Below are 27,370 nucleotides of genomic sequence, written 5' to 3'. Positions count from 1 at the left end.
CAATGCTTCTCTTAGTTCAGGGCCTTATTTATAAAAGGGTGCGTATGCAAAAAAACAGATCTGAAATGTCACACAGAAACTGTGATTCATAAAGGAATACTAGGTGTAAAAACGAGCTTACATTTAAGCAAGGTTTGTCTCATGCTTACACGTAAAAACATTGCTGAGAGAGCGGGAATTGGTGGCATCATGTGGCAAAATAGGGAATAGGGAAACCTTCCTCTCACATCAATTTATTACGAATAGATTAAGAAGAGTAACACAGATTTGTTTAAATGATTTTTCACATGATTTCATAATATTTTATGTGTTAAAAGATTAATTGCTTGCTTTTCCTCATTCTACTTTGTTTTACTTAATCATGCATTTATTCAAATTTAATTTAATTGTAATTATTATACTCTATTTGATCTCGCTGTAATATTTGTATTGCAAAGTGCTTTTTATAGCGCTGCCAGAGTTCTCACTCGGAGCAAAAGAAGAGATCACATCACCCACATCCTCAAATCCTTACACTGGATACCAGTCTGTTACAGAATAGACTTTAAGGTGTTATTACAGGTCTATAAGTGTCTAAATGAGGTAGGACCAGTGTATTTATCAGATCTACAGAGATATGAGCTGAGCAGAGCGCTCAGATCTTTAGGAACTAGTCCGTTAGTCCTACCTCAGGGGAGGATTAAACATGGGGTAGCAGCGTTTAGCTCCTATGCTGCTCATAAATGGAACCAGCCGACTGAGAATATTAGAAGAGCCCCGACTTTAGACGCTTTTAAATCAAGACCTAAAACATTCCTGTTTAAGCAGCTACAGCTCCATTTAAAATACTCAGCACTTTTATTCTGTAACGGCACTTTAGTTCTTTTCTTTTATTGTATTATTTTCAATTGTTTTACTCTTTTTATGTTTTTTAAATGTTTTATTGGACGTTTATGATTTTTATTCTTGCTTTTTATGATTTTAATTTTCTTATTCTTGATTTTTATTATTTTAACTGTTTCTTCTGTAAAGCACTTTGAATTGTGTTTGTATGAAAGGTGCTCTATAAATAAACTTGCCTTGCCTTATAATAATAATAATAATAATTTATATATACATATATGGTACTTTTCAAAACAATTAAACGCCCTAATAGATAGTAAATGAACAGTAAAGCCTAAACAGATGTAACTACATACATAAAAATACAGGTCTCTTGGGAAAAATGAAAGCTGACATCCACATTTACATATTCATGAGGTTATTTGCATTGATCGTTTATAGAAATATGTGGGCGTTACGGAGGAGGAACATAAGGCTGGTTTACATGCGCACGAAGAAAACTGAAAAGAAAAAAAAAACAGCGTGCAGTAGGGGTGTGCGATATGATCGTGAACGATAAGAATTTGTCCATGATACAACATCACAGGGAAATCGTTGACTCGTGCTAATGCACATACAGTCCACTGCAGTTCTTATAGGTTGTTTACATACTATGTACATATTACACATCAGTCGAATGGGCAGACTCTCTTGACACTGAAAATGTAAGTCACTACTAAAATGTACAACTACTAATTTAAAACCAAAATAATTCGTTATTCTATGCATGAGATCTTTTCCTCACAAAAATATAAAAAGCTGGTGCCACGAAGCCTGAAGAGCCCACAAACACACACAAAGGATACCAGGGTTTATGTAGGTTGTCCCCCTTCAAAACAAGACCAAATTTGAGTCAATCCACTCGTCAGTAATCCTCATGTTTGCGTAAAGATGACTTGCAAAAAGAAAGAAAAACAGTTCAAAATAAAGTACAACAAATAAAAAAATAGTTTACATATGTTCTCCATGGATCTGCACTATGGCCATGTAGCTTGGATACGTCCATAAAGTCTGTAGACCAATCAGGGGCGATGCTCTACCAAGGAGTCGGGAACGCAACCAAGCTTCGGTGCCTAACAGACGTGCACCACGAGAGACGACGCAGACTGTTTTATATGGCAACAACAATCAAAATAAACAACAATCAATACAATAAATATGTTTTCAAAGCTTAGATCCCTTTCACTGTCTACCCTTTCCCTACTAAGACCAATTAAACATAGGAGGGGCGTGAGGGAGGCGGCCTCACTCTACAGCCAATGGGGGAAAGCTCCCTCCTCCCAACACATATGGGCTTAAAGAGGAAAAGACTAAATATCAGAATAAATCTAGGTGAGTCAGAACCTTTTTCTTGTTTGATGAGGGTAAAAAGCCATTTGGAGAGATGCATGATATTAATTTGTCAAAGGAAGGTAAAATGTAAAATTTTGCCATTAAGCCATTATTTTTTCTGTAGTAAAATGAATAATTTTGGGGTCTTTGAAGATTCCAAATTAAATTTAGAAAAGTGCCTAAAATATTTTGTTGTTTTGATCATATTTTGACCACTAAAGATTAATTTCAATATCTTTAAAAATTCTGAAGGCTTTTCAGTAGCATTACTTTATAAAATCACATGTAGTTTATTTACTGCCTCAAGATTTCAGTATGTAATTTCAGGCGAAAAATGGAAAAATACCTGGAGTGTTAAAAGATTAAAAAACAGCATGAAAAAGAATTGTGATAAAATCGAGATTGTGATCCTGCCAAAAATAAAAATTGTGATCATGTATTTTTGCCATATCGCCCATCCCTAGGGTTCAGGTGTGCATACGCACGGTTTTGTAAATCTGACATTTTTTGGGGCACACGCTATTTTCTGGTTTTTGTGTACACTTTCACTTTCCACAGACATGGTCCCTCTGTGTTTGACTCTGCAGTTGAAACTTTTATTCATGACTTTATTACATCCAGACTGGATTACTGTAACTCTGTACTTGTTCGGCTCACTTTAAATTGTCTGAAGAATCTCCATTACATACAGAATTTGGCAGTTCTTAGGCACATCAGATCATGGAAACACATCTCTGAAATTAAATGACTTTCACTAGCTTCTGGTCCAATACCATACACAATACAAAATACTAATTTTGGTTTCTTTACACAGTTTTGCTAATTATTAACTTTCTGCTTTGTTGTCCAGATACCACACTACATTGCCAAAAGTTTGAGTTCAGCTGCCTCTGCAAACATTTAAATATTTAATCAATAGAGTTTAATATGATGTTGGTGCATCCTTTGCAACTCTTCTGGGAAGGCTTTCCACAAGGTTTAGTATTATTTATGGGAATTTTTGGCCATTCTTCAAGAACTGCCTTTGTGAGGTCAGACACTCATGTTGAACGAGAAAGTCTGGCTTGCAGTCTCCATCGTAATTCATCCCAAAAGTGTTCTATCGGGTTGAGGTCAGGACTCATCCATGTCTTCATGGACCTTGCTTTGGGCACTGCACATTTATGTGCAGTTATGTTGAAACTGTTCCCACAATGTTGGAAGTATGAAATTGTCCAAAATCAATTGGTATGCCCAAGAATTAAGAGTTCCTTTGACTGGAACTAATAATCCCACCGTAATCCCCCTCCACTAAACTTTACACTTGGCACAATACAACATTTCTCCACTGCTTCCTACTTCTGCATCCAACGCATTGCAATGCACTTTGTGATGTAAGGCTTGGATGCAAGTGCATGGCCATGAAGCCCTTTACGCACTGTTCTTGAGCTAATCTGAAGTTTAGAGGTCTGTAGTAATTGACTGCAAACTATGTGCCTCAGCATCTGCTGACCCCACTCTGTCATTTTACGTGGCCTACCACTTTGTGGCTGAGTTGCTGTGGTTCCCAGTTGCTACCAGTTTGTTATAATACCATATAATATGATGGTATTATAACAAACATACAGATTTGTTGCACAGGTGGCATCCTATCTCTGTACCACACTGGAATTCACTGAGCTCCTGAGATTGACCCATTCTTTCACAAATGTTTGTAGAATAAGTTTGCATGCCTAGGTGCTTGGTTTTAAAGACCTGTGGCAAGGGAAGTGACTGAACGTCCTGGTTATGTGACTGACCAATATAGTGTATCTTTTGTGCTTGCTACTGTCTGCTGATGTTTATTTGCTCTCTGTCTTTCAGTCATAATGCACAAAGGCTTTTTTTTTGTAAGCTGGCAGCCACAGAACCAGGAGACATTCACAGAACCAGGACACATTTACATTCGCAGGCAGTCACAGAACCAGGAGACATCAGCCAATAGCATTCACTGAGATAAACAGCCCTGACCCCGCCCCCAAACTCAAATCCCCTCCCAGAAAATCCTCTCAAGTACAGGAGGAGCCTGAGGGAAAAGAGTTTGGCGAGAGAGGAACATTTTTAAATTGAGTGGGTACAAACAACTCGAGAATTAAATTATGACTGTTTGAGAGCGAGATTATAATCAGTGTGCACACAATTACTCTCTCTGTGCTCCTGAGTTTCACATTTGCTCTCACAAGAGAGCTATATTCACGTGCGAAATGTTACAGCTTGCAGGTTTATATATTTTTTTCCTGGTGTTTTGCACCATCTGCTTTGGACATTGATGTGACATCCTACAACTGTGTTTATCTTCTTAAGTAAATGTAAATTACAGCAGGGCTGTTCAAAATGTGACTTCTCGGCCAAATACTCACCAGGTATTTCAAATTACTAGTGGTCTTATTTAAGAGAGCAAAAAAATGTTAATCTCTTTTTTAAGTATATATACTTATGATATAATTTAAGAACACCATCATTATTATTGCAAATATTTGAAGATATAATTAAATCAAGTAAATTTATAATTAACTATTTTGACTTTAATTTTGACGTTTACTTAGTTTTTTTGTTTGTTTGTTTGTTTGTTTCATTAGGATGTGTCATTAGGATTAGAATTAGTTGTTTTTATGGCATGAAGCCCCACATGGCAGTTGGCTGGATTCTCAGCTTGGGCAGGAACACCAGGCTATGGTAGTTTAATACGAGGAATGTGGTTTAATTTTTCTTAAAAAAGATTTTAATTTTAGGACTTTAATCTTCAGGAATTCTGCCTGGTAACTATCAGTTATCTCTCTGATCACACCTTTCTCCCCCAAAGCCCAGATCGGTATTTCAGATAGTTTTAAATAATTTCAGATTTCAGTGGAGAAATTAATCAGAAAAAGGACTCTTCATGCTTATTTACGACAAGGCCTACTATTTCAATGGAGGGACTATTTCAACCCAGGGAGGGATTCTCCAGTCCACAGTCCCTCAGGACCAATCAGGCCTCCAAGGCATTGGCTATCACGCTCGGTTTAAATTGCTGGCCCTCAAGAATTTTTAAGCAGTGCAGTGCAGAGAGAGAAGAGAAAAATGATGGGAGTATAGTTTTTCAGCAAGAGACACACGCAGTTACACAGAGAACCCAGAATTGAGAAGAAAATGTGGTTCTGTAGAGAGTGCAGTGCAGATTTCTTGACTACTGTTCTTGATTACTGTGCAGTTTTATCTTGTCTTGTGTGTGTCTTTTTAAGCCTATTCACTGTTCTCTTGACTGTTGTTTTATTTTTATTTTTTGTCATTGTGCTCTTCAATAGATGTTTTCCTTTAGCCTTTCCTTAGTTCCTCTCGTAGTGTTTTGTTTTTGTTCTCACATCAATTTTCATTTTGTAAAGACATCTCAGTGCATGTATCCAACCATTTACAGGCGCTGGTCATAAAACTGGAATGTCATGAAAAAGTTAATTTATTTCAGTAATTCCATTCAAAAAGTGAAACTTGTATATTATACTCATTCATTCATTACACACAGACTGATATATTTCAAGTGTTTATTACTTTTAATTTGATGATTATAACTGACAACTAATAAAAAACCCAAATTCAGTATCTCAGAAAATTTGAATATTGTGAAAAGGTTCAATATTAAAAACACCTAATGCCAATCATGGCAAAGACTGCTGACTTGACAGTTGTCCAAAAGATGACAATTGACACCTTACACAAGCAGGGCAAGACACAAAAGGTCATTGCTAAAGAGGCTGGCTGTTCACAGAGCTCTGTGTCCAAGCACATTAGTAGAGAGGTGAAGGGAAGGAAAAGATGTGGTAGAAAAAAGTGTACAAGCAATAGGGATAACCGCACCCTGGAGAGGATTGTCAAACAAAACCCATTCAAAAATGTGGGGGAGATTCACAAAGACTGGACTGCAGCTGGAGTCAGTTCTTCAAGAACCACCACGCTCAGACGTATGCAAGACATGGGTTTCAGCTGTTGCATTCTTTGTGTCAAGCCACACTTGAACAAGAGACAGTGTCAGAAACGTCTCACATCAAAAAAGAACTGTACTGCTGCAGAGTGATCCAAAGTTATGTTCTCTGATGGAAGTAAATTTTGCATTTCCTTGGAAATCAAGGTCCCAGGGTTGGGAGGAAGAGATGAGAGGCACAGAATCCACATTGCTTGAGGTCCAGTGTAAAGTTTCCACAGTCAGTGATGGTTTGGGGTGCCACATCATCTGCTGGTGTTGGTCTACTGTGTTTTCTGAGCTCCAAGGTCAAAGCAGCCATCTACCAGTAAGTTTTAGAGCACTTCAAAAGGAGTCCCAACTAAGTATTGAGTGCTGTACATGCTCATACTTTTTATGTTCATACTTTTCAGTAATATTCTAATTTTCTGAGATACTGAATTTGGGGTTTTCATTAGCTGTCAGTTATAATCATCAAATAAAAAAAAATAAACACTTGAAATATATGTGTCTGTGTGTAATGAATGAGTATAATATGCAAGTTTTACTTTTTGAATGAAATTACTGTAATAAATCAGCTTTTTCATGATATTCTAATTTTATGACCAGCATCTGTTCGTTTCCAAAGCTACCATGACAAGGTTTTTTCACAGAACCGCCTTTCATAATTACCTGGTACATTTAGGCTGATTTGGGCATGTATTATTTCAAATGCAGGGTAATAATGAAAGTTAGTAATAGTAATTTATTCAAACAAAAATGTTAAACAAATTCTTTCTGACATTAACAGTCTTGATAGATTTAAGAATGTTACATCGTTGGCTTGTGTCAGTGTAAGTAAATAATAATAATACAATTAGACTTACGCCTCTGAGTGATTAAATTTCTGCTGGAAATCAGGAGATTCTGTGTATTCCAGAAATTGGTCCCAGTAAAAAATAAACACTCTAGTTGCAGCACTGTGGAGAAAAAAAAAAAGCATTAGCTCAATTTGGGCATTTTTTTTCACTGCAGAAATATTGTTACTTCAGTTACTAGAAAACTGGAACAGTAAATGGGTGTTCTGCTCCTTGGTAAAACTAGCAGCTAAAACTACCATTAATTTAGAAATTTTTACTTTACCTTTATCTTTACTCATCTGGTACCTAAGCACTAATACATGACTAAATGTAAACAGCAGAGATGCAGTATGGTGTTTGCTTCATTAACAATTTTTTGTGACATACACAAAAATAAAAAAATAAACCTCCACAGAATGACTGTTATTTCACACTCTCTGGGAAAACAATCGGAGTTTCTACACAAATTTTGGTTTTATTCTACAAATTTATGTCAGTGTAGAAAACCTACATTAAGCTAAGATAACTAAGCATGTTAGATACTCAGTTTCCAGTTTAAGCTTTGCTGTGCAATAACAAAAAAACAAAAAAAGGAAGATGCCTAACTCCTGATTCAGAGAACCAGAATTATGCAACTAATCTTACATTTTTGAATTCATGCAGGCATGCAGATTTTATTTCAATTAGGCATTGCCAGAAAATAAATAAACTGGCAAAGTATATATAAGTGGATTTTATGATAGAAGACTGAGGATGTGAACTGAATAATAAGCTAACGTTACATCTTAAGAAGAATTTGATGGACTCACCACATTACGACCACAGAGTTTGATCACTCTGGCAGCAAATTAAACTTTTCTGCCATAAAATTTTATATATTTACATTTTAACTGTGTTATTTGGATCTTTGAATTTGACATCAAACCCCACCCCCAAAAATGATTGTGAAAATGCAAATTTACAAAATTCACAATGAAAAAATAAAGTTTATTAACATGACATTCATTCATAGTATTCATTTATTCATTGTCTGTAACCGCTTATCCAATCCAGGGTCATGGCGGGCTGGACCCGGAATCACTGGGCACCAGTCCTTCGCAGGGCGACACACACACACACACACACACACACACACACACACACACGGATGCTTTTGATTTACCAATTCACCTACCAGCATGTGATTTTGGACCGTGTGAGGAAGCCGGAGCACCAGAAGGAAATCCAGGCCCACACCAAACTCCTCACAGACACCTGGAGCGGAACTTGAACCCACAACCTCCAGGTCCCTGTGTGACTGCTTTAATGTCCATTTTAAAATTCCATTAATATTCAAATATATGTAATTCGGAATTGTGTGTTTGTTTGTTGTTTTTTTTTGTTTGTTTGTTTTTTTGTGTTTTTTTTGGGTAGTAGTAGTACAGGCTCTTCCTGATGGAATGGTTGACAGTAGTTAGATACAATGGATTTCCTATTTTAAAGAAGCATGAGTTTCCACATTTCCCCCAGGACCATGGTTCAACACAGAAAAAAACTCCAGAGAATACATAAAAAATTATGAGGGTCTTACTATATAAAAACTGAACAGGACCAGTAGCCAGCACAATGTAGTTCTCCTTCCTCGACCTTCCCCTCAGCCTGTGTCTCATGTTCTCATTGCTTGTACCATGTATTTGCACTTACTACCAGTCACAAAACTGTTCACATAACCAGTTATATGGAGAGAGATTCGTCTGAAAATACTTTACAAATGCGTAAATGTTAATCCACACCATAAGTACAATGTTTCACAATTTTCAAATGAATAAATCCCAATCTGTTTCTCGCTGTCTGCAATTTGTACAAATATAGTTAAATTCATAAATACATGTTTTTAGTTTTCATAGATATATCATCATTTTATGCAGAAATAAAAAAAACTGTTTAAATTTACATTGCATATATTTGTAAAGTTTTAAGTCTCGAATTTAAAATGTATTTGTAAAGTGTTGAATCTGCGTTTGTGGATCAAGTCACTTGTGTTTTCCGTGACGTGCATTTGTTCATTTCCTCTCGCGGGTTTTTGGATTTTGAGACTTTCCTTTCGCATTTCACCGGGTCCAAATAAAAATGACTGATCCGCAAATGTGGCCAGCAGGCGAACAACCTACCGCTGGGTGGCACTGTTGTTTTAGGACGTGTGGAGCCAACTTAAACGGAGACGCATTTGCGCATCATTTAATGTATAATTTCGAACAAAAAAAGCCGCTGAATTCAGCTTCATATCACGGACAGTTGGGAGCGGGGGATCACTGTGGAACACTTTGGAAGGTGCCCTAGATTTAACTACGTTAAAGTCCAGCTGAGCTTCCCTGAGTTCGCTGCAGACTAGGGTTGTCACTTAGAAATCATCCCGTATTTCGACACTAAACGCCGTGTTGCATATTGGACTGATACGGAAGGCGTTGTGTTCCGTAGTTTTGAGATTGAATTGTTAAAACGGGTAATTTGTTTCAGGCAGATACCTCACGGCTCCTATACAGAAAATTCTCATTGGCTCACACTTTAATGTAGCCAATCAGCAACCAGAGTTAGCTCTCTATCATTTACTGCGGCAGCCAATGGAGTCACATTCCCGTCTACGGGGTGGGGTGGGGTGGGGGAGTTTTGCTGCTGCCCTGAGAGCAACAGGTCAGTCCTGAAACATTGGGAAAAACAAGTGCTACCTAGCGGTGGCTTAATTGAATAATCTATACATTCATTTTGCCCCTCCCAATTTATTTAGAGTTCTGCAGGCACTAAATCTGAGATTGTCTTCTTTTCTTTCCAGAATATAATTAAGTTTCAAAACTAATACTTTGACAGCTCAGAGGGGGAAGGAGGGACATTCTCCAAGCTGGGCAGAGTTCACTGAGATGGTTGGAACAACATACAAGATGTGAAATGAGTTTTCTCCAGTCTGATCCTGGGCAAACTCTTCATGATCAAGTGAGGAGCTATGCAATTTGGGAAGAACTCACAATATAACTGCTCCTTCACATTGAGAGGTTTGGGCATCTTTACTTTACTTTACTTACTTTATTTCATTTAGCAGACACTTTTATCCAAAGTGACTTACAATGATAGTACAAGAATATAAAAATTAAAACATTAAAACAATGCAACCTTAAAAAGAGTATGTCTATACGCATCAGATAGTTATACTGGCGAATGTAGGTGTTCTTTAAAGAGCTCAGTTTTCAGGAGTTTCTTAAAAATGGCGAGGGACTCTGCTGCTCTGGTGGATGTAGGCAGCTTGTTCCACCATCTGGGAACTATGGAAGAGAACAGTCTGGATTGCTTAGTGTGCATGTTGGGTGAAGCAAGGCAACATTCAGTGGAAGAGCGCAGTGGCAGAGGCGGGACATAGGTCTTTAGGAGCAAGAGCAGGTAGTAGGGCGCCTGCTCTGTCATCACGCTGTAAGCGATTGTGCAGGCATTATATTTGATGCAAGCAGCAACCGGAAGCCAATGGAGCTCAATGAGCAGTGGGGTGACATGTGCCCTTTTTGGATTGTTGAAGAACAGACGTGCTGCTGCATTCTGGATCATCTGCAATGGTTTTATAGCACAGGCTGGAAGGCCCGTTAGCACTGCATTGCAGTAGCCAAGACGCGAGATAGGGAAGTATTAATCATATGCGTGATGACTGGGATAATTGTGGGTGCAATGGTTTGTAAAATGTCTGTAGGAATCGGATCTAAAGGGCATGTAGTAGAATGACTACGTGTTAGGAGGACCAGTGCTTCCTTCTCAGAGAGAGGAGTGAATAAAGTAAATGTACTTTCCTTGATTGATAAAAACAGTGGAGCAGAGACTATAGGTGGATCTGTGAACTGACCGCTGATGGCTGCCACTTTCCCAGAAAAAAGAGGTAAAAGTTTCAGTTGTGACACAAGTAGGCAGAGGAGGAGGTGGAAGATTCAGCAGTGATCTGAATGCTATGAATAATCTTCGGGAATCTGTCAGCGAACTGAGTTTCTCATTGTAAAGTTCAGTTTTGGCAGATGTAAGACATTCTGAGAAGGAAGTCAAAAGTAACTGATAGTAAGATAGGTCGGACAGAATACCCTTTTTATGTCATTTCCTTTCAACAGCCCGGAGTTTGGAACGTATCTTCCGGAGGGACTCATTTTTTAGCCAAGGCTATGGCTTGTTAGTATGAAATGTCGAAGGACAGAAACTGTCCAAACAAGAGCTCAGCGTGGAGCAGAGTATATCTGTGGCAGTGTCCAGGCTGAGAGAGGAGAATGAACCTAATAAAGGCATAGTATTGGTAACCTCTGATGAGTACTGATCTATAGAAAGGTCTTTGAGATTGTGACGGAAAATGACCATGGCTGGTACAGCAGTAGGTTTCCTATAAATCTGCACAGGTAACGGACTAGTCCATCTCCATATTTCTTGTGATTTTAGCCCATCATTCACTCCGGTAGCTTCCAGTGCACAATTTTACTTACATTTTTACTTAGTAATAGATGTGATTTAAAATGTAGTGAAGTAGAATACTTCAAGAAATATGCATATCCTTCTTACCTATAATGTTAAATAGTACAGTAAATGTACAATAGCCATGCCTGGAAGAATCTCGAAAAATGATTTCAAACACCCCTACACTGGACTATACCATTCCAAGTTTTACTTTGGTTTTAACTCTCCTCAGCGTGCCTCATGCATATTGGTCTCATGGATTGCGTCCTCATTAAGGCACAAGCAAGAGAAGGCATTATGTGTAACTAACTAGCTTTTTAAAAACACATTATTGCCTTTAGTAAACCTCACATGAAGATGTTAGATTGTTCAGGTGTACCGTTCCACCTTAAATGCTGCAGTGACAACAAAGGGTTCAGGCTGAAGATGTTTTTAGGCGCCATTTGAACATAACTTAGTCTGCATAACTTAGGTGGAACAGAGCTATCAAATAAGAAGCTGGTGTACTGGATTTATTATTAATGTACTGCAAACATTACATTAAACAAGCAAGACACTGTAAGGACTGTAAGACTGCACTGTACTGGTTCTCCATTATGACCTGAAAAAAAATTGACACCGCAGTCCCCCAAAATTGGCATTGTATAATTGGCACCTTGTCTACCAACGTGTGTTTTGGACTGTTGAAGGAAACCTTAGTACCTGAAGGGAAACCACACAGACATAGGTATAACACACCAAACTCCTGACAGGACTCTGGAGCTGTGCAACAGCAAAACTACCTATGACACCACCACACTGCTGTGAAAAGAATCACTGGAAAAATTACTGATGGCTCATATTAAATTGTTTAAATGTCCAGGGTGTGGTCCCACCTTGCGTGCCTTCGGGTAGGCACCGGACCCACTGCGACAGTGAACTGCATAAGCAGTTAAAGGCAATGAATGAGTGGATGAATAAATTTTCAAATGAACATGATCAGAACAAAAACATCTTACCTTACAGAAACAATTATCTCATCTTTCTCTTGCCCCTTTTCCAAATCCTCAAATTCTTCAAACTTCTTTAAGATTGCATTTGCAACAGACTCTAGGCTTGAAAACAAAAATATTTGATGTGATATACTTAGCTTATGATTCACTGACCTCCTGATACTTTATTACCATTTATAGAGCATTTACTCGATAAGTTTGACATAACATGAGGGATTACCCAGCAGATAAGCTTGAACCTATTGGTAATATTCTTAATGCCAGGCATGGGCTAGAGGGGTATAAAGCCACCTAGCTTTGAGGTGTGAAGAAGTGGAACTGAGTTTTCTCAAATGATAGTACTCCATCCAATATTTCTGGGATGAGTTGAGGAGTTGAGAATGAGGTGGGGTGAACATCATCCAACATCATATCCTAACTAATGCTCTTGTCCCAGAATACAAAAAATCATTACAGCATTGCTCCAAAATCTACAAGAAAGTCTTCACTGGAGAGTAAGTTGGCCAAGAAGGCTCTCCAACGGCTCTACTTTCTCCGCAAGCTAAGAAGAGCAAGAGCTCCCACCCCAACATGATCACCTTCTACAAGTGGGCCATTGAAATATCCTGAATAGCTGTTACATTGCGTGGTACGGGGCTTGCACAGCATCCTGCCACAGAACCCTCCAGCGTATTGTGAGAACAGCTGAGAAGATCATTGGTACCTCTCTCCCCTGCCTTCAGGATGGAGACTGCGTAGTCTCAGGGCTAGGACCAGCAGACTGAGGGACAGCTCCATCCATCAGGCTGTGAGAATGCTGAACTCTCTCCCTGCTCTGCCCCCCTCCCACTTCTGCCCCCCGCACACATTACTTAGCAAACTCATCAATTACCATCAATACACAACTGTGACTTTGAAATCATTTTAACCAGCCTCCAGGCTTCATATCCCTATATTAGCACTACTGTTTACACCAGTCCTGTTTATATTGGTTCTGTCACTTAAGCTCCTCAACAGAACCTAACTGTGACTCTTCAATAGAACCGCTATGCACTTGCTCACTTTATTTAATTGTTATACTATTATCTTGCACTATTGTTTACACTGCCTCATACATCCATTATCCTACCTCCTTCTATTATGATTATCTTACACTATCATTTACACTTGTACATCCATTATCCTACCTCCAAATCAGGTTATTGTCTTCAGTCAGTGTCCCATTGTCTCATGTGAGCTGCTTGTATTGTATGTCCTGCACTTGTCTTCTGTTTGTTCACTTTCATATATTTACATACTTAGTTTAGTTGAATTTAGTCTATTTTTGTTAAATGTTACTGCAGTTTGGAGAGCAGAGTAACGTAATTTCAATCCTTTGTATGTCCTGTACATGTGCCATTGTCATGTACAATTGACAATAAAACTTGACTTGACTTGACTAATATAATCTTATCCTTTATTAGTTCCACAGTGGGGAAATTCAAAGTGTTTACAGCAGCAAAGGGAGACAGCTACTACCTAGGCTAAACATGTTTATTATGCTAATGGTATGTAATTCTTCATTACCAAACAAAGTGGACACCGTGCTAGGTTTTCAAGTTATAAAATGAATGACCCTTGACATTAGACTGCTTATTTTTATCGATCTGTCCAATGCACACATTTCTTTGTTTTCTCGAGCTTTCTAACAGAGGCTCTGTCACATGACTGCTTTTCACTAATCAAATGTAGCTAATAGCAAGGTTTGACCAGTTCACCAATTAAACAGAGCAAAGCCATCACATGACCACACACTAAATCCCCGGCAAACACAGGCAGAAAAGAGCACAGAAGCACAACACAATGGCAGAGACAATTATTTGACATCCTGATTATTAAACAAAGAGGTTACTCAGCAGTTACTCTGTACTTGAGTACTCAAGTAATTAATTGGGTGATTACTTTTTACTTTTATTTGAGTCATATTATTCCAAAGTAACAATACTCTTTAAAATAGCATAAATATAAATGTAAATGTATAATGAATATGTAGTAAAATGTCACTAATACAGACATCATCAAATGTCTGGTCTTTTTTGAAACATTGCTTAAAATTATAATTTGTATACTTCAGTATCAATAATTTAATGACTTTCATGAAATTCACAAGTAGTAGTCTTACCTTTTTTTAAATTGTTGAAAATCGATGTTTCTAATAAATGAAGTCACATCCATTACAGTTTTAAAAATGTTCACCATGATTGTTTCCATAGTGCTGTTAGGTGAAAAGAAAAATTATTGTATTTTTGCCAGTTTGCACTTTTATGTTATATTATTGCTATTCATGTATCTAAAGGAATAAATCTAGCTATTCCAATAAATTGGAATTGATCAATAATACTGCATCAAAATAGTATCAATTACAAGTCTTAAACATTTCATAAGAAAGTCTAGAAATGGTACAAAGCCAATTTCCAAAAACCTGGGATGCTAAATTTGATTTAATAAAAGATGCAATAATGTGCAAACTATATAAAGCCAATAGTCAATTGAAAATTGTACAAATACAACATTTCAAAGGTTGAAACTGAGAAAAATTACTTTTGGACAAATAATTGCTTATTTTGATGACAGCAACATTTTACAAAAATCATTTGACCTAAAAACATTTGCTGTATTTCTGGAAGTGAAATGCCTCCCCATTCTTGTTTGATATAGGATATTTCTCGTTTCATAATGCAACAGTTTTTTTCAATGGGTGGCATGTCTGAATTTGTTTAGCACCTTGACTCTTACTAAGGAGCCATGCTGTTGTAATCCATGCAGAATGTGGATTCACCATGTCTTACTAAAATAAGCAAGATATGCATGTCACCCATGCCATACCATTACAGATGCAGGTTTTTGAACCGTGTACTGAACGATCCCTGTCCTCTTTACCCCAGTGGACATGGCATCCATGATTTCAAAAAAAATTTGTATTGTCAGGTCACAGGACAATTTTCCACTTTACTTGAGTCCATCTTTAATGAGTTTATGCAATTTTCAGAAGATTTTTTAAAACCCATGCAGTGATTTCCACTATAGAGTCATTCCTGTTTTATTTTCTGTTTTACCTGCATTTATAACTGTTCAGTCATAATATTATGCCCATTTTTTCTACACTCACTATCCATTCTATCCATCCACTGAACATACAGGTCACTCTCTAATTCTGCAATTACAGACTATAGTCCATCTGTTGTTATCTCCCTTTTACCCTACTTTTCAATGGTCAGGACCAGCATACATACATATACACATATATACTGAAGTTCACACAGATTACTGGTGTAATCTGTAATGTGACATTACTGGTAATCATCTTGATCCTTAACCCAAATGAAAATGTAATATATGGCTTATTGAAAATTTTGTAAAAATCCTGGTTTGGATGGTTCTGCTCACAAATTCCATACGCTTATGTATTTACAATGACATCAGATTAATTTTTTTTTCATTATATGTTTTTTTTTCTATTAAATATGGTATCACATCCTAAAATAATTCTGTGAGAAGTTCTCATAATACAGACAAGGGTTTTATTAGAAAATACAACCATGTATCAATGAAATCTTTTTTTTTTCTGGGGATATTAATTCAGACAAAATAAGACCACTTAAATATTTAGTAAAAGTTATTCTGTTATACCTTGTATAGGAAATAGAGATTTTAAAGGTTGAAAACCAAGTAGGAATTGCTTTCTTGCCTAGTGGAGAGAAGGTAACAGAGGAACTCCAGGGGCTCAGTTTTGATTGATGGCGCACCAGGAAAGTAGTTGGACTCCACAGACCTTTAAATATCAAAGCAGAAATGTTCAAAACCAAAAGTTAGAACTATCTATATGTTTGTAGGTTACAATTCAGATTTTCATTGCATCTTGTAGCAGATCATCCTGTAGTGCAAGAAAACTACAGAAAAAAGTATGTTTGAATTTTACTAAAAAATATTTTTGACTTTCACAAAATACAGTTGGCCAGCAGAAGGGTTAACTATAGAAGCTCTGAAAGTAAGTGGGGAAATTTTGTGAAAGTGTGTTCATGAGACCCAATTCCAATTTTCTCCAACAGCACTTCTCCATCAGAAGTCTGGATGCCCAGAATACTAGGTATGCTTTTCTAACCTATTCCTAATTCCTGAGCTTATTATTCATTCATTCATTATCTGTAACCACTTATCCAATTCAGGGTCACAGTGGGTCCAGAGCCTACCTGGAATCATTGGGCACAATTGGGCGCATTGTTTTGCTTGTTTGTCTTTTGGTCCAGACATTTTTTATTCTATTTATTTATTTATTTATTTTGCCCTGGTATATTTTTTCATGCTTTTCTTCATTTTGTAAATGATATTGGAAAGTATAATTTACTCAGAAATTTTCTGTCTGTCAAGTTTAATCACCCTTTAAAATGTGTTAATCTTATACTCCAATAAACCTGCCCTTAACATTTGACCCCAAGCCTACTTTCCTGTAAAACATCATACAGCAAACCTAAAATAATCCCTGTGACATTTTTTTTCCTGATGTTAACTCAGAGTGATATAAGGCTTACCAGTTTCAAGCAGAAGAATTTTTTCCTTTTTTGGCCATGTAAAAAGAAAATTTTACTGAGGAGCTTAAACATTAGCAATAAGCATGTTTTACTAGTTTCAGCCAGCAGACAATGGAAAACTACATGGCTAATAACAACAATAGATTTGACCACGAGGAGCAATACAATGGACTGTTCAGAACATTCATTCAATTACTGGTTGAGGCTGGGAGTTAATATATATATATTAACCTTCAAGGCCTCTGCAGACAGTAATGTTGCTCTTGGTAAAAGAAATCAGCAGTGACACTAACTAATGAGAATGTAAGGTTAGGAGTAAAATGCAACTGTTCTTACGGAATGAAGTTAAATATGTGAGCCTCTTGGACCGGGTGAGATGACTAAACCAAGAACAGATATAAAAGAAACACTTACCCCCAGACATCATTCAGTTTTTCTCTTTGAATGACCCCCTCTAACATGTTCATAACTCTGAAGAAGATATGAGAACTGTAGTTAAATATCAATTTTGATGTGAGCATTTACGTTCAACATTAAGTTTTTCTTTTGCAGATAGAATAATTAAACATTCTGTAGCTAGTATCTAGCTAAAAATGAATAAAAATAATGAAAGTTTTCTATAGTAATAAAATAATACACTAATTTAACTTGGCATATGTAAAGTAAATAGCTTATATTAATCTAGGAACATTAGTGATAATTTGCAAACACTACATTGATTTATAGTCTTATTTTTTTATTTACAAAGGCAACTACATTCATCCAACTTAAATAAAAACTGAAATACTGGAGATCCTTTGATGAGGTATTATTATAAAGGATAACTTTATTTTAATAATCACATTAATTTAATTAGATTTACCTATATAATTTACCTTGTAATATAGGCTAATATAAAAACTGTTGATTTGAAATATATAGCCAATATTTGTACTAGAATATTATTATTATTATTATTATTATTAATAGAATGATATTTGTTAATTAATAGGGACAGGCACATCATGTATTGATGCAAAAGAAATGGAGCAAGAAATGTGCACCTGCTTGCATAAAAGAAAGTTCCATGAAATAAGAAAAAATAAATAAATAAACTGGAAAAAGTGCAACATAGAAAAACACGTGATACAGATGCTGGAAAAATGAAACAAAATCTACAAACCCCATTTCCATTTCCAGAAGATTTTGGAAATACTTTTTAAAAATTTAATAGAAACTTAAATCTGTAATGAGTTAATTCACCTGAATTTTTTTAGAGACACAATGACAATAAAAAGATTTCCAGTGTTTTTGAATGATGACTTTAATTGTACTTGGTTGCTGCCTAAAGAAAAACACTCATCTCCATTTTTGTCATTTTTTAGTTTACACCATCATTTGAACATCTCAGCTGTCCTTCACATTGTGTGAAAATTCATAATGAATGAATTTATATAAATGCTCCAAAATGACTTGAAATAAAATCTTTTTGCATTGACTTCCATTATAAGATTCTATTTTGGAGATAACATGCTTTTCTTTGAATAACAACGTGTTAAATGTAAACACATAAAACATGGATTCCTGCAAAACACTCAAAAACGCTGGGGCAGGGGCATATTAACCACTTGGTCATATCACTCTTTATTATTGCAGTTTTGCAAGTGTTATATTTTGTAAGCCATTGTTGATGTATACAACACTTGAGCTGCTCAACATTCTGTGGTTGCTGTTGTCTGATTCTGTTTTCATGATACGCCATGCGTTTTGAAGAGGAGAGACATCTGGACTGAAGGCACATCAAGTACATGCACTATGTGTCTACTAAGATACACTGTTCTAACATGTGCAGAGTGAGGCCTGGAATTGGCCCACTGAAAGAGTTCCTGAGAAAAGAATTCTTGACGGCAGTATAGGCAGTATTTCCCAGTATATCATTATAAGCCTCCACATTAATAGTGCCATCACATATATGCACCTTCATGCTCTCACAGATGGTTTCTTGTACTTTTTTTGGTTACACTGTTGATGATCATTTTCATGTAGAATCCAATATATATTTCTCCCAATAACAAGCTAATACCTGGACTCATCGGACCACAGAACAAGTTTCCATTGTCTTCCTGTCCATCTCATATTATTTATATTCACGCATATTATAGCGAAAGGCTTGAGAACAGGGTGACATGCTATTATGACATTTTTTGGCGTGTGTTACAGATATCAGATTCAAAATTTTTTCATGTGTACAAAACTGGAAATCTTTTCTTTGTACAATGATCTGTTAAATAAATGTTCAAGAGAATTAATAAATGAGATTAATGTATTTCTCACATTTTACAAAATATCTCAACTTTTCTCAAAAAGGGGTTTGTACGCAAAGGTTCTCCATCACTCAAGCGAAAGCATCTCTTGCCCCACAGCCAGATTCTGAGAAATGTATGCTCCTCTAGTTGTCATTGAGCCAGCTGACCTTAAGCCCATGCTCAGCTGCTCCTATTTAAATTCCAGTAGGTAAACCTTAACATAGCTACATATGTTTGGTCATATAGTATTTCATCATTGTCCAATAAAAATAGTTTTTAGTCCATTATTTATAGCTTATTTCATCATATGCTTTCAACAGAGCAAATGTCCTTCACACAGTGTGAAACGTTCATGATGAATGAACAAATAGAAATGCTCCATCATTACTTGGAAAAAATCTTTTTATATTGACTTCCATTGAAAATTAAGCTTTTTCCTTCTCTTGTAAAGTTACTATTTGGGAGATATATTTTTTTTATTGGACAGCGAAGATATATTGGCTAATGTAATCTGCACACTCTGCAGAATCTTATGCAAGGCTCATCCTTTACTCTTTACTGTTTTCTTTTCTGCACCATGAGACACAGGAGTGCAGTCTTATAAATACACTTATCAGCCATATAAAAAATCTAAATATTTGCATAATATAAAAACTCCAGTGTCACTTTGCATTATGTTAAAAACTTTCATGACAACACGACCAATAAGTGTGGTCCAAAATTTCTTGGAAAATATCTATCAGTTGCCCATATGAGCATGTCTTTATTTATATAGAGGAACATACTTTCAGTACAGCTACAAGAGGCAAACTGGGAAAAAAAATGGTGGTTTAGTATTCTAGTCAAAATTAATTGCTGCTCTGTGTGAAAACGTCCATTACCTTTATTGAAAAGTCCTCAAGCTGGCTCTAGAGTTATTATTCCTAATGTGTACTCACAGATTACAAAATCATTCCTATAATTCACATATTTTTCTGAATGAATGAGATAATACCTTCAATAATTTATTTTATGCACCCTTTTTTCTTGTATAAATGGACATGTAAATGAAGTAAAAGTAAGATGGTGTAGAGATCTTACGGCAGATACTGTTGAAGATCCTTCTCTGTTGCTAGTGAATGAATCATCCATTGTATGCTGTCTTTATAGGAAAGGATCAGTCTACGAATAGTGCTGTGAAATATATAGGAAGAAAAAATCCTTCATATATAAAGTTCATATTTTAACATTACAGTTATGATTGCACAAGCATATACACCAAGCTACTACTTATTGTACTAAGTGCAATATTAAGAGTAATTTATCAGTATGAATCATATAAATGAAAGTAAAAATTGCATGAACGGTTACATGAAAAATTAGGGTACTCCTAGTCAAAATATAATGTATTCTTAAATTGAAAGTGCAAGGCACTGGCTCTGACACAGGTCTACTGCATGCAGGCTTCTCAAATGCTCTAATACTGATACATGCTGGTGCCTCTGACTAAGCAAATCATTTCTGGCATTTGAGACTGGACTTTTTCATTTCGTTTGCTCTTCATTTTATAAATGACAATGAATTTATATAACTGCAAATTTTAATTTCCCTTCCCAAGCCTTGCACTTGCCCCCTCACCCCTTAAAATTCCATGAGCTCTTGTCTTCTCAAATCAGTCACCTGGATTCATGCCCAAATTTGCTTTTCTGTATTTTTATGTTTTATTTTATATTTTCTGTATTTTTTTGAGTGTCATTGTTTTTTTGAGTTATCTCTGAGTTTCGGACAGACTTGGGATGGGTTTTCCTTTGGGTTTTCCTTCAATACCTAGATTTACTCAAGACTTTAGTTAGCTCTGTACTTGAGACCTACTCTTAAACATATCCTATGTGATGATGTGGGTATTGCGGCAGATTTTGATACATTAAAATTCAAATCTGCCTCTGGGCCATTTGCTCACTGAGGCATGGCTGAGCCAATAACAGGCAAAATAACTCTGCAAAGATAGAAAAACTTAAAAACGATCAATGGCAACAGGAGTGCCACCGCATTTAACAAAATCAAAGTTAAGAACTTTCAGTCCCTTCACTCAGAGTGAAGAATCTAGTTAGCTATGGACCAGTAAATAATGCACCTCTCCCTGTCCTTCCCAGCATAACTCACCATGCTGGTTAATCCCTGCCTGCCCTCACATAGTAGCCAACTAGACTACAGTGTCACTCCTGCAGCATGTGCTGCAGATTCACAGGATTTTCCAGGAATTAGTGTCTGACTGTGGCCCCTAATTCACTAGCTGCTTCTGAGCTGCTTCAGCTCTTGGGTGCCACTAGTAGCCTGTCCTTTAATTTCACCCACAGTCCAATGGTCAGGAAAAGAGAGTGGGTCTGGTAGTCAGCCAAAGGCTTTCACTTGCCTGGTGAATTTTTTACATATAGAAGGCATCAACAAATTAATCCATATCAGAATAATCATAAATTAAATCAGAAAAATAAAAGGTATACATGGAAAGAGTAAGCCTGATAAATTGTGCAGTCACATATGGAGTGCAGTTAGTAAATATAAAATGACATTTACATTTAATCTATATTGTAATTGTGCAGGATAAACTGACAACATTGGAGTGATTCAAACAAAGTGGCAGCTCATTGTAACTATGGCTACTTTGTTTTAATGTTTGTTTTAATTATTTCAAACATTTTTGCAACATGTAGTAATGTTCCTATTATACAGGGATATAATATTATTAGTTACAATAAAAATCGCACATTCAATATCAGCTTATTTATTTTGCAATAACCACATCTGAAATTAAAATATTTTATTTTTCATAAAGCATTGCAAAATGTATTTGTTTTATTTTATTTTATTTTTGTTTTTATCTGAACCCACCAGTTTGGACTTACCGTGCTACCACAACTACATCATCTTGCTCTCCTTTATTTCTTTCTTCAGTACTGATTCTGTTCGCTGTCTCTTTAAAAGAATTCCAGTGACCTTGTATTGCAATTCTGCAGAAGAAATCAATGTCTGTTGTAACAACTGCTATGTTAATTCTATACAGTGATATTCAAAAAGAAACAGAAAGAAATTACATTTTCTTGTTCTTACCTGTTTGTTCTGAGCTGGTTCTCTTTCACTATTTTCTCTGTTACATCTCTGACTTTGTCCAAACAGTTCAGAAACACCTGAGCCCCAAGTTCCACCATTTTTTCAAAGTTTTCATAATCTTTGACTGATAATTTGAAATTGTCCACTCCTTCATATCAAATATAAAAGTAATTAATAACATTATGGTCAGAAAAAAGATATTTAAATAATGTAAAAAAAAACCTCACATATATCTTAACAGCAGTAGAACAGATTTGGATTGGCAGATTTGTATAGGCTCATTTGTAATGAAATTTTTCAGGTTAATAGTTGATAATATGTCAATGTTAATATAGCAAATATATAAGAACAAGGTTTTTGCAACAGAGGCATACTCCACAACATCCAAAATATATTATTATATTACCAGCTTAATCCAGTCTGTATTATTAAATATATTACCACTTTGTTACAAAAACTTTGGAGTGTCAAATTATGCAAAATACAATTTCTGAATGACTGCGGCAATAAGTATATTAAGAATTAAGACTATATAAATTTGTACAGAAGTTAGTACAGTTTAGTTAACAAAAGATGGGAGCTTTATATAGTTCACTATAATATAATGTGACTTTAAATACAGAAATCAGTATTAATTATTCTTTTGACAATCACCAAAATCACTGAATGTTTATACACTCTAGAGATATGAATAAAAATCATCTGAAAATGCTCCTTACAAATTTAACATTGCAACATGTTACACACCATGACACAGAAGGAGAAGATTCACAACAGCCACAAGTTTCCTCATCCTGATGTAACTGCTAAGATATTAATTTAAAAAATGTAAAAATATTATTAATTACATATAATTAAAAGAAGTTACATGTGTTATATATGCTAGTTATCTAAAAGGTACCCGTTAGAAAAGAGCTTCAGCTACTTACAACGTAGACGTGTTCAGTGGATAGTGTTGGCAGCGTGTTCTTATACACTGACCACACAAAGTAAATAAATATATGACTGTGTGATAGGGCAGTACTTGTATGTCTTGCAAAAGCAATGGAACTGAAACAAACATGTATTACAATAAAAAATTATATAATATATCTAGGTGCCCTTGGTCTAATAACAGACATTTCAAAGATTTTCTAAGAGACAATTAACATTCTCTAAAAAGGACACTCTTCATCACTTCATTTTTATTGCAGCTCTCATAAAATAATATAGCATTTTTGATCAGTGCAGTTTGGCGTTAAAATAGCACACACAGAGTGTGAGCCAGCTTTCAGTCACTATGCTGTCTCTCCTTGGAGGATCGGCCTCAAAGGTTGTAATTTTCAAATCCAGACTAAACAAATTCCTATCCTCCTGTGCCTTTGCTTATCACTGCATACAGCATAGCACTGCAGTCTACAATTATTTAAAAAATATTCTCTAAACTTTCACTTTTCTAATTTAGTGCCTTTTTATTCTATTTTTACCATAGGATTTTTCATTTTACTCTGTATTTCTGTATTGTATCTACTTATTCTTTGCTGTCTAACTTCTATGTTTCCTAAAACATTAGGATTTGTCTGTCTTTTTCTGTGCCTGTGTTTTTCTTTTTAACACAGTGAAAGGCAATTTTTTGTACTTTATAGTTTATGTAAACCATTTGCATTAGTGTTGTGAATGTTCCATAATTAAACTTGACTTGTTTTTTTTCCACAATCTGGCAACACTTGCACAAAGAAAACATTGTGAGAAATAAGAACTTATATAATGTGCATGTAACTATATGTAACTATGCTTGTAAAGGCCAGTGTTACATATTCTTGCTTAGGCACAAAACACTACCCCAGTAACAATCAATTGGTAAGCCTTTTAGTAAAACAATATTTGCCAACATCTCATACTAAAATTACCTTAGGATACGAGTGCCAAACAACATTTATGTCAATCATTTCTGAGACATACCAGGCTCCCAGTAAACTGGACACTGTCGATTTCACAATAATAAATCATTACTGCATTACCATGTATACTTGTTATAAACTGCAGCAAGATAAGCAGACATGTTGCATCAGTGCCAGAATCAAATCTATCTAGTTAAACATTAACTATTCAAGGCCTAATAACAAACCATGTGGTGGAATTCTGGACTGTAAACAGTAAGAGCTTGTTTAGGCTTTTACTGGAACATCCTGGCAGCAGGGCATAGCATCCTACTTAGAAGTAATTAAGGCATGAATTCATTTTTTATTCTTTAGCATTTTGTATTACTAATGCATTTCTAGATTAAGCAAAATTTTGAGGATTAAGGAAGGTGTGGGTGTTCTGCTACTACTTGTATTTTCATCAGGCAAAATTGGCACCAAGATTTTTTATGACATTTTTATTTTTGTAAATATGTTAAATAGCCAAAGGATACCCGTTACAAGCTTCAGCTGTTTAGATATGATCACAGTGGACACTGTTGGAAGATAGCATAATCTTATACACTTGAAAGACCATATGAGTATTCCCTAGTGCAGTGGTCGACAACCCGCGGCTCAGTTTTTGAAAATAATTAATGAGTATTTAATTAAAATGTATTTTATTTTGGTTCATTCATTTTCAAAATGTAATTCTATGAAGATTATGGCGATCTTGTAACATCTAAAATATTTTTCTTGAATTTCCCCTGGGGATCAATAAAGTAAGAAAGTAAGCAAGCAAGCAAGCAAGCATGCATGTATGTATCCATTTTAATATTTAATATTTATTTTCGACAGCTGACTGCACGGCGCCAGTAAAGTAATGACGGCACGAAGAGAGAGGACAGCATTTTTGTTTGCTGTCAGTGGATAATTTAAGTTCAGCGGTTTTTTTTCCCATTACTACAGGGACTCAAATAGACATTGAGTATTTTACTTTACCTTCAACCCGACGTCTTTTTTTTTCGGAGTTAAAAATATTTTGTTGCATGCAGAAAAGTTTTTTCATTTTCTCTGCAGTCGTTCATTGATTTCATAAATGTAACACAGTATAGTTTGTTTATACATAGCACAAAGGCAAAAAAAAACATGTTATATGCAGTGTTATTTCATTTAAAATTTTAAAAGGGTTTTGTGGCTCCCAGTGTTTTCTTTACTGTGTGAAATGGGTCCAAATGGCTCTTTGAGTGGTAAAGGTTGCCGACCCCAGCCATAGTGGATGCCATTCATTCATTATCTGTAACCGCTTATTCAGTTCAGGGTCATGGTGGGTCCAGAGCCTACCCGAAATCACTGGGTGCAAGGCAGGAACACACCCTGGATGGGACACCAGTCGTTCACAGGGCAACACACACACAGACACTTTTGAGTTGCCAACGTGTTTTTGGACTGTGGGAGGAAACCGGAGCACCCAGAGGAAACCCACACGGAAACAGGGAGAACACACCAAACTCCTCACAGACAGTCACCCAGAGTGGGACTCAAACCCACAACCTCCAGGTCCCTGGAGCTGTGTGACTGCAACACTACCTGCTGCGCCACCCCTGGTGGATTCCATGGATTAAATTAGAACAAATAATTAAAATTACAAGCTTGTGTGCTTCTAATGTGTGGAGATTTTTTTGTAATTGTAGACTTTGTAACAATATAGCATAAGCTTAGATACTATCCATTTAACGTAATGGGAGGGTAAGAAAAAATGTGAATCGTTAAACTATATTTAACTCAATATGTAAAAAAAAACTCAACAAATCAGTTGACATTGTGAGTGAAATTGCTAAATATTTCCTTATTTAACTTGAGTATGTGTCAACTCTAACAAAGCAAATTGCTTTTGTATGTCCAAATGTCTTTCTTCTTCTTCTTTTTTTTTGGGGGGGGGGGGTTAAGGGTAGGGGCTGTTAGCCTCCAACCTCAGGACAATGGAGGTGAGGCTAACAGGGGCGCACCTCTGAGGAATCTGATGGGTGCGCCCGTCAAACCCCCTAAACCCTCTACAGCTCCAGCACGTGCCCGGCGATCGGCACGGCCCCCTGCCTCTGTGGACGTCGTCGCAGGGCCCCCTGCCTTTGTGGACGTCGTCGCAGGGCCCCCTGCCTCTGTGGACGTCGTCGCAGGGGCCCCTGCCTCCGTGGACGTCGTCGCAGGGCCCCCTGCCTCCGTGGACGTCGTCGCAGGGGCCCCTGCCTCCGTGGACGTCGTCGCAGGGCCCCCTGTCTCCGTGGACGTTGCTGCAGGGCCTCCTGTCTCCGTGAAGGCGGCTTCCACAGCCGCTCCTGTCTCCGTGATGGCGGCACCCACCGCTCCTGTCTCCGTGATGGCAGCACCTGCCGCTCCTGTCTCCGTGATGGCGGCACCCGCCGCTCCTGTCTCCGTGATGGCGGCACCCTCCGCTCCTGTCTCCGTGATGGCGGCACCCGCCGCTCCTGTCTCCGTGATGGCGGCACCCTCCGCTCCTGTCTCCGTGATGGCGGCACCCGCCGCTCCTGTCCCCGTGATGGCGGCACCCGCCGCTCCTGTCCCCGTGATGGCGGCACCCGCCGCTCCTGTCCCCGTGATGGCGGCACCCGCCGCTCCTGTCCCCGTGATGGCGGCACCCGCCGCTCCTGTCCCCGTGATGGCGGCACCCGCCGCTCCTGTCCTAGTGAAAGCAGCACCTCCAGCCGCTCCTGTCCCCGTGATGGCGGCTCCTTCAGCCGCTTCTGTCCTCGTGAAGGCGGCACCCTCAGCCGCTCCTGTCCCAGTGACTGTGGCCCCGGCCGCCTCTGCTCCCATGACTATGGCTTCGGCCGTTTCGGCACCCCTGACTGTGGCCCCGTCCGCCTCTGCTCCCGTGACTATGGCTTAGGCCGTTTCTCCTGGTCGTGTCCGTGGGACGGCCCAAGGTCTTCGGGGCCGATCCCCAGAACTGTGCCCAGGCTGGTTCATCAGACTTCCCCTCAGACATTTGCCAGTCCTGGGCACCCCCAAGTTATTTTGGTTCCCTTGTCTGTCCCTGTCTCTGTCCTCGTCCCAGTATCTATGTCGGCCTTTGTCTCTGTCCCAGTCCCTGTCACTGTGTTTGTGTCTGTTCCCGTCAATGTTCT

General features: G+C 37.4%; 1 protein-coding gene across 1 annotated transcript in view; it reads right to left on the bottom strand.

The window, feature by feature from the left end:
- Nucleotides 1-23,318, bottom strand: part of LOC136699386 (uncharacterized) — a 32,464-nt gene extending 9,146 nt beyond the window's left edge. The window contains exons 1-10 of the mRNA XM_066674083.1: nucleotides 23,274-23,318; nucleotides 23,092-23,150; nucleotides 22,345-22,492; nucleotides 22,140-22,244; nucleotides 20,338-20,430; nucleotides 17,387-17,443; nucleotides 16,132-16,215; nucleotides 14,566-14,658; nucleotides 12,432-12,527; nucleotides 7,012-7,104 (exon numbers count right to left, since the gene is read on the bottom strand). Of these exons, the coding sequence (XP_066530180.1) occupies nucleotides 7,012-7,104; nucleotides 12,432-12,527; nucleotides 14,566-14,658; nucleotides 16,132-16,215; nucleotides 17,387-17,443; nucleotides 20,338-20,430; nucleotides 22,140-22,244; nucleotides 22,345-22,492; nucleotides 23,092-23,137 (815 nt within the window). The 5' untranslated portion in view covers nucleotides 23,138-23,150; nucleotides 23,274-23,318. The remainder of the gene's footprint in view (nucleotides 1-7,011; nucleotides 7,105-12,431; nucleotides 12,528-14,565; nucleotides 14,659-16,131; nucleotides 16,216-17,386; nucleotides 17,444-20,337; nucleotides 20,431-22,139; nucleotides 22,245-22,344; nucleotides 22,493-23,091; nucleotides 23,151-23,273) is intronic.
- Between the last annotated feature and the right edge of the window lie 4,052 nt (nucleotides 23,319-27,370).

This window comes from Hoplias malabaricus, chromosome 6, assembly GCF_029633855.1.
Source record: "Hoplias malabaricus isolate fHopMal1 chromosome 6, fHopMal1.hap1, whole genome shotgun sequence".
In the NCBI taxonomy this organism is placed as follows: Eukaryota; Metazoa; Chordata; class Actinopteri; order Characiformes; family Erythrinidae; genus Hoplias; species Hoplias malabaricus.
The sequence above is the reverse complement of the archived record's forward strand: the minus strand, read 5'-3'. Positions and strand labels throughout refer to the sequence as shown.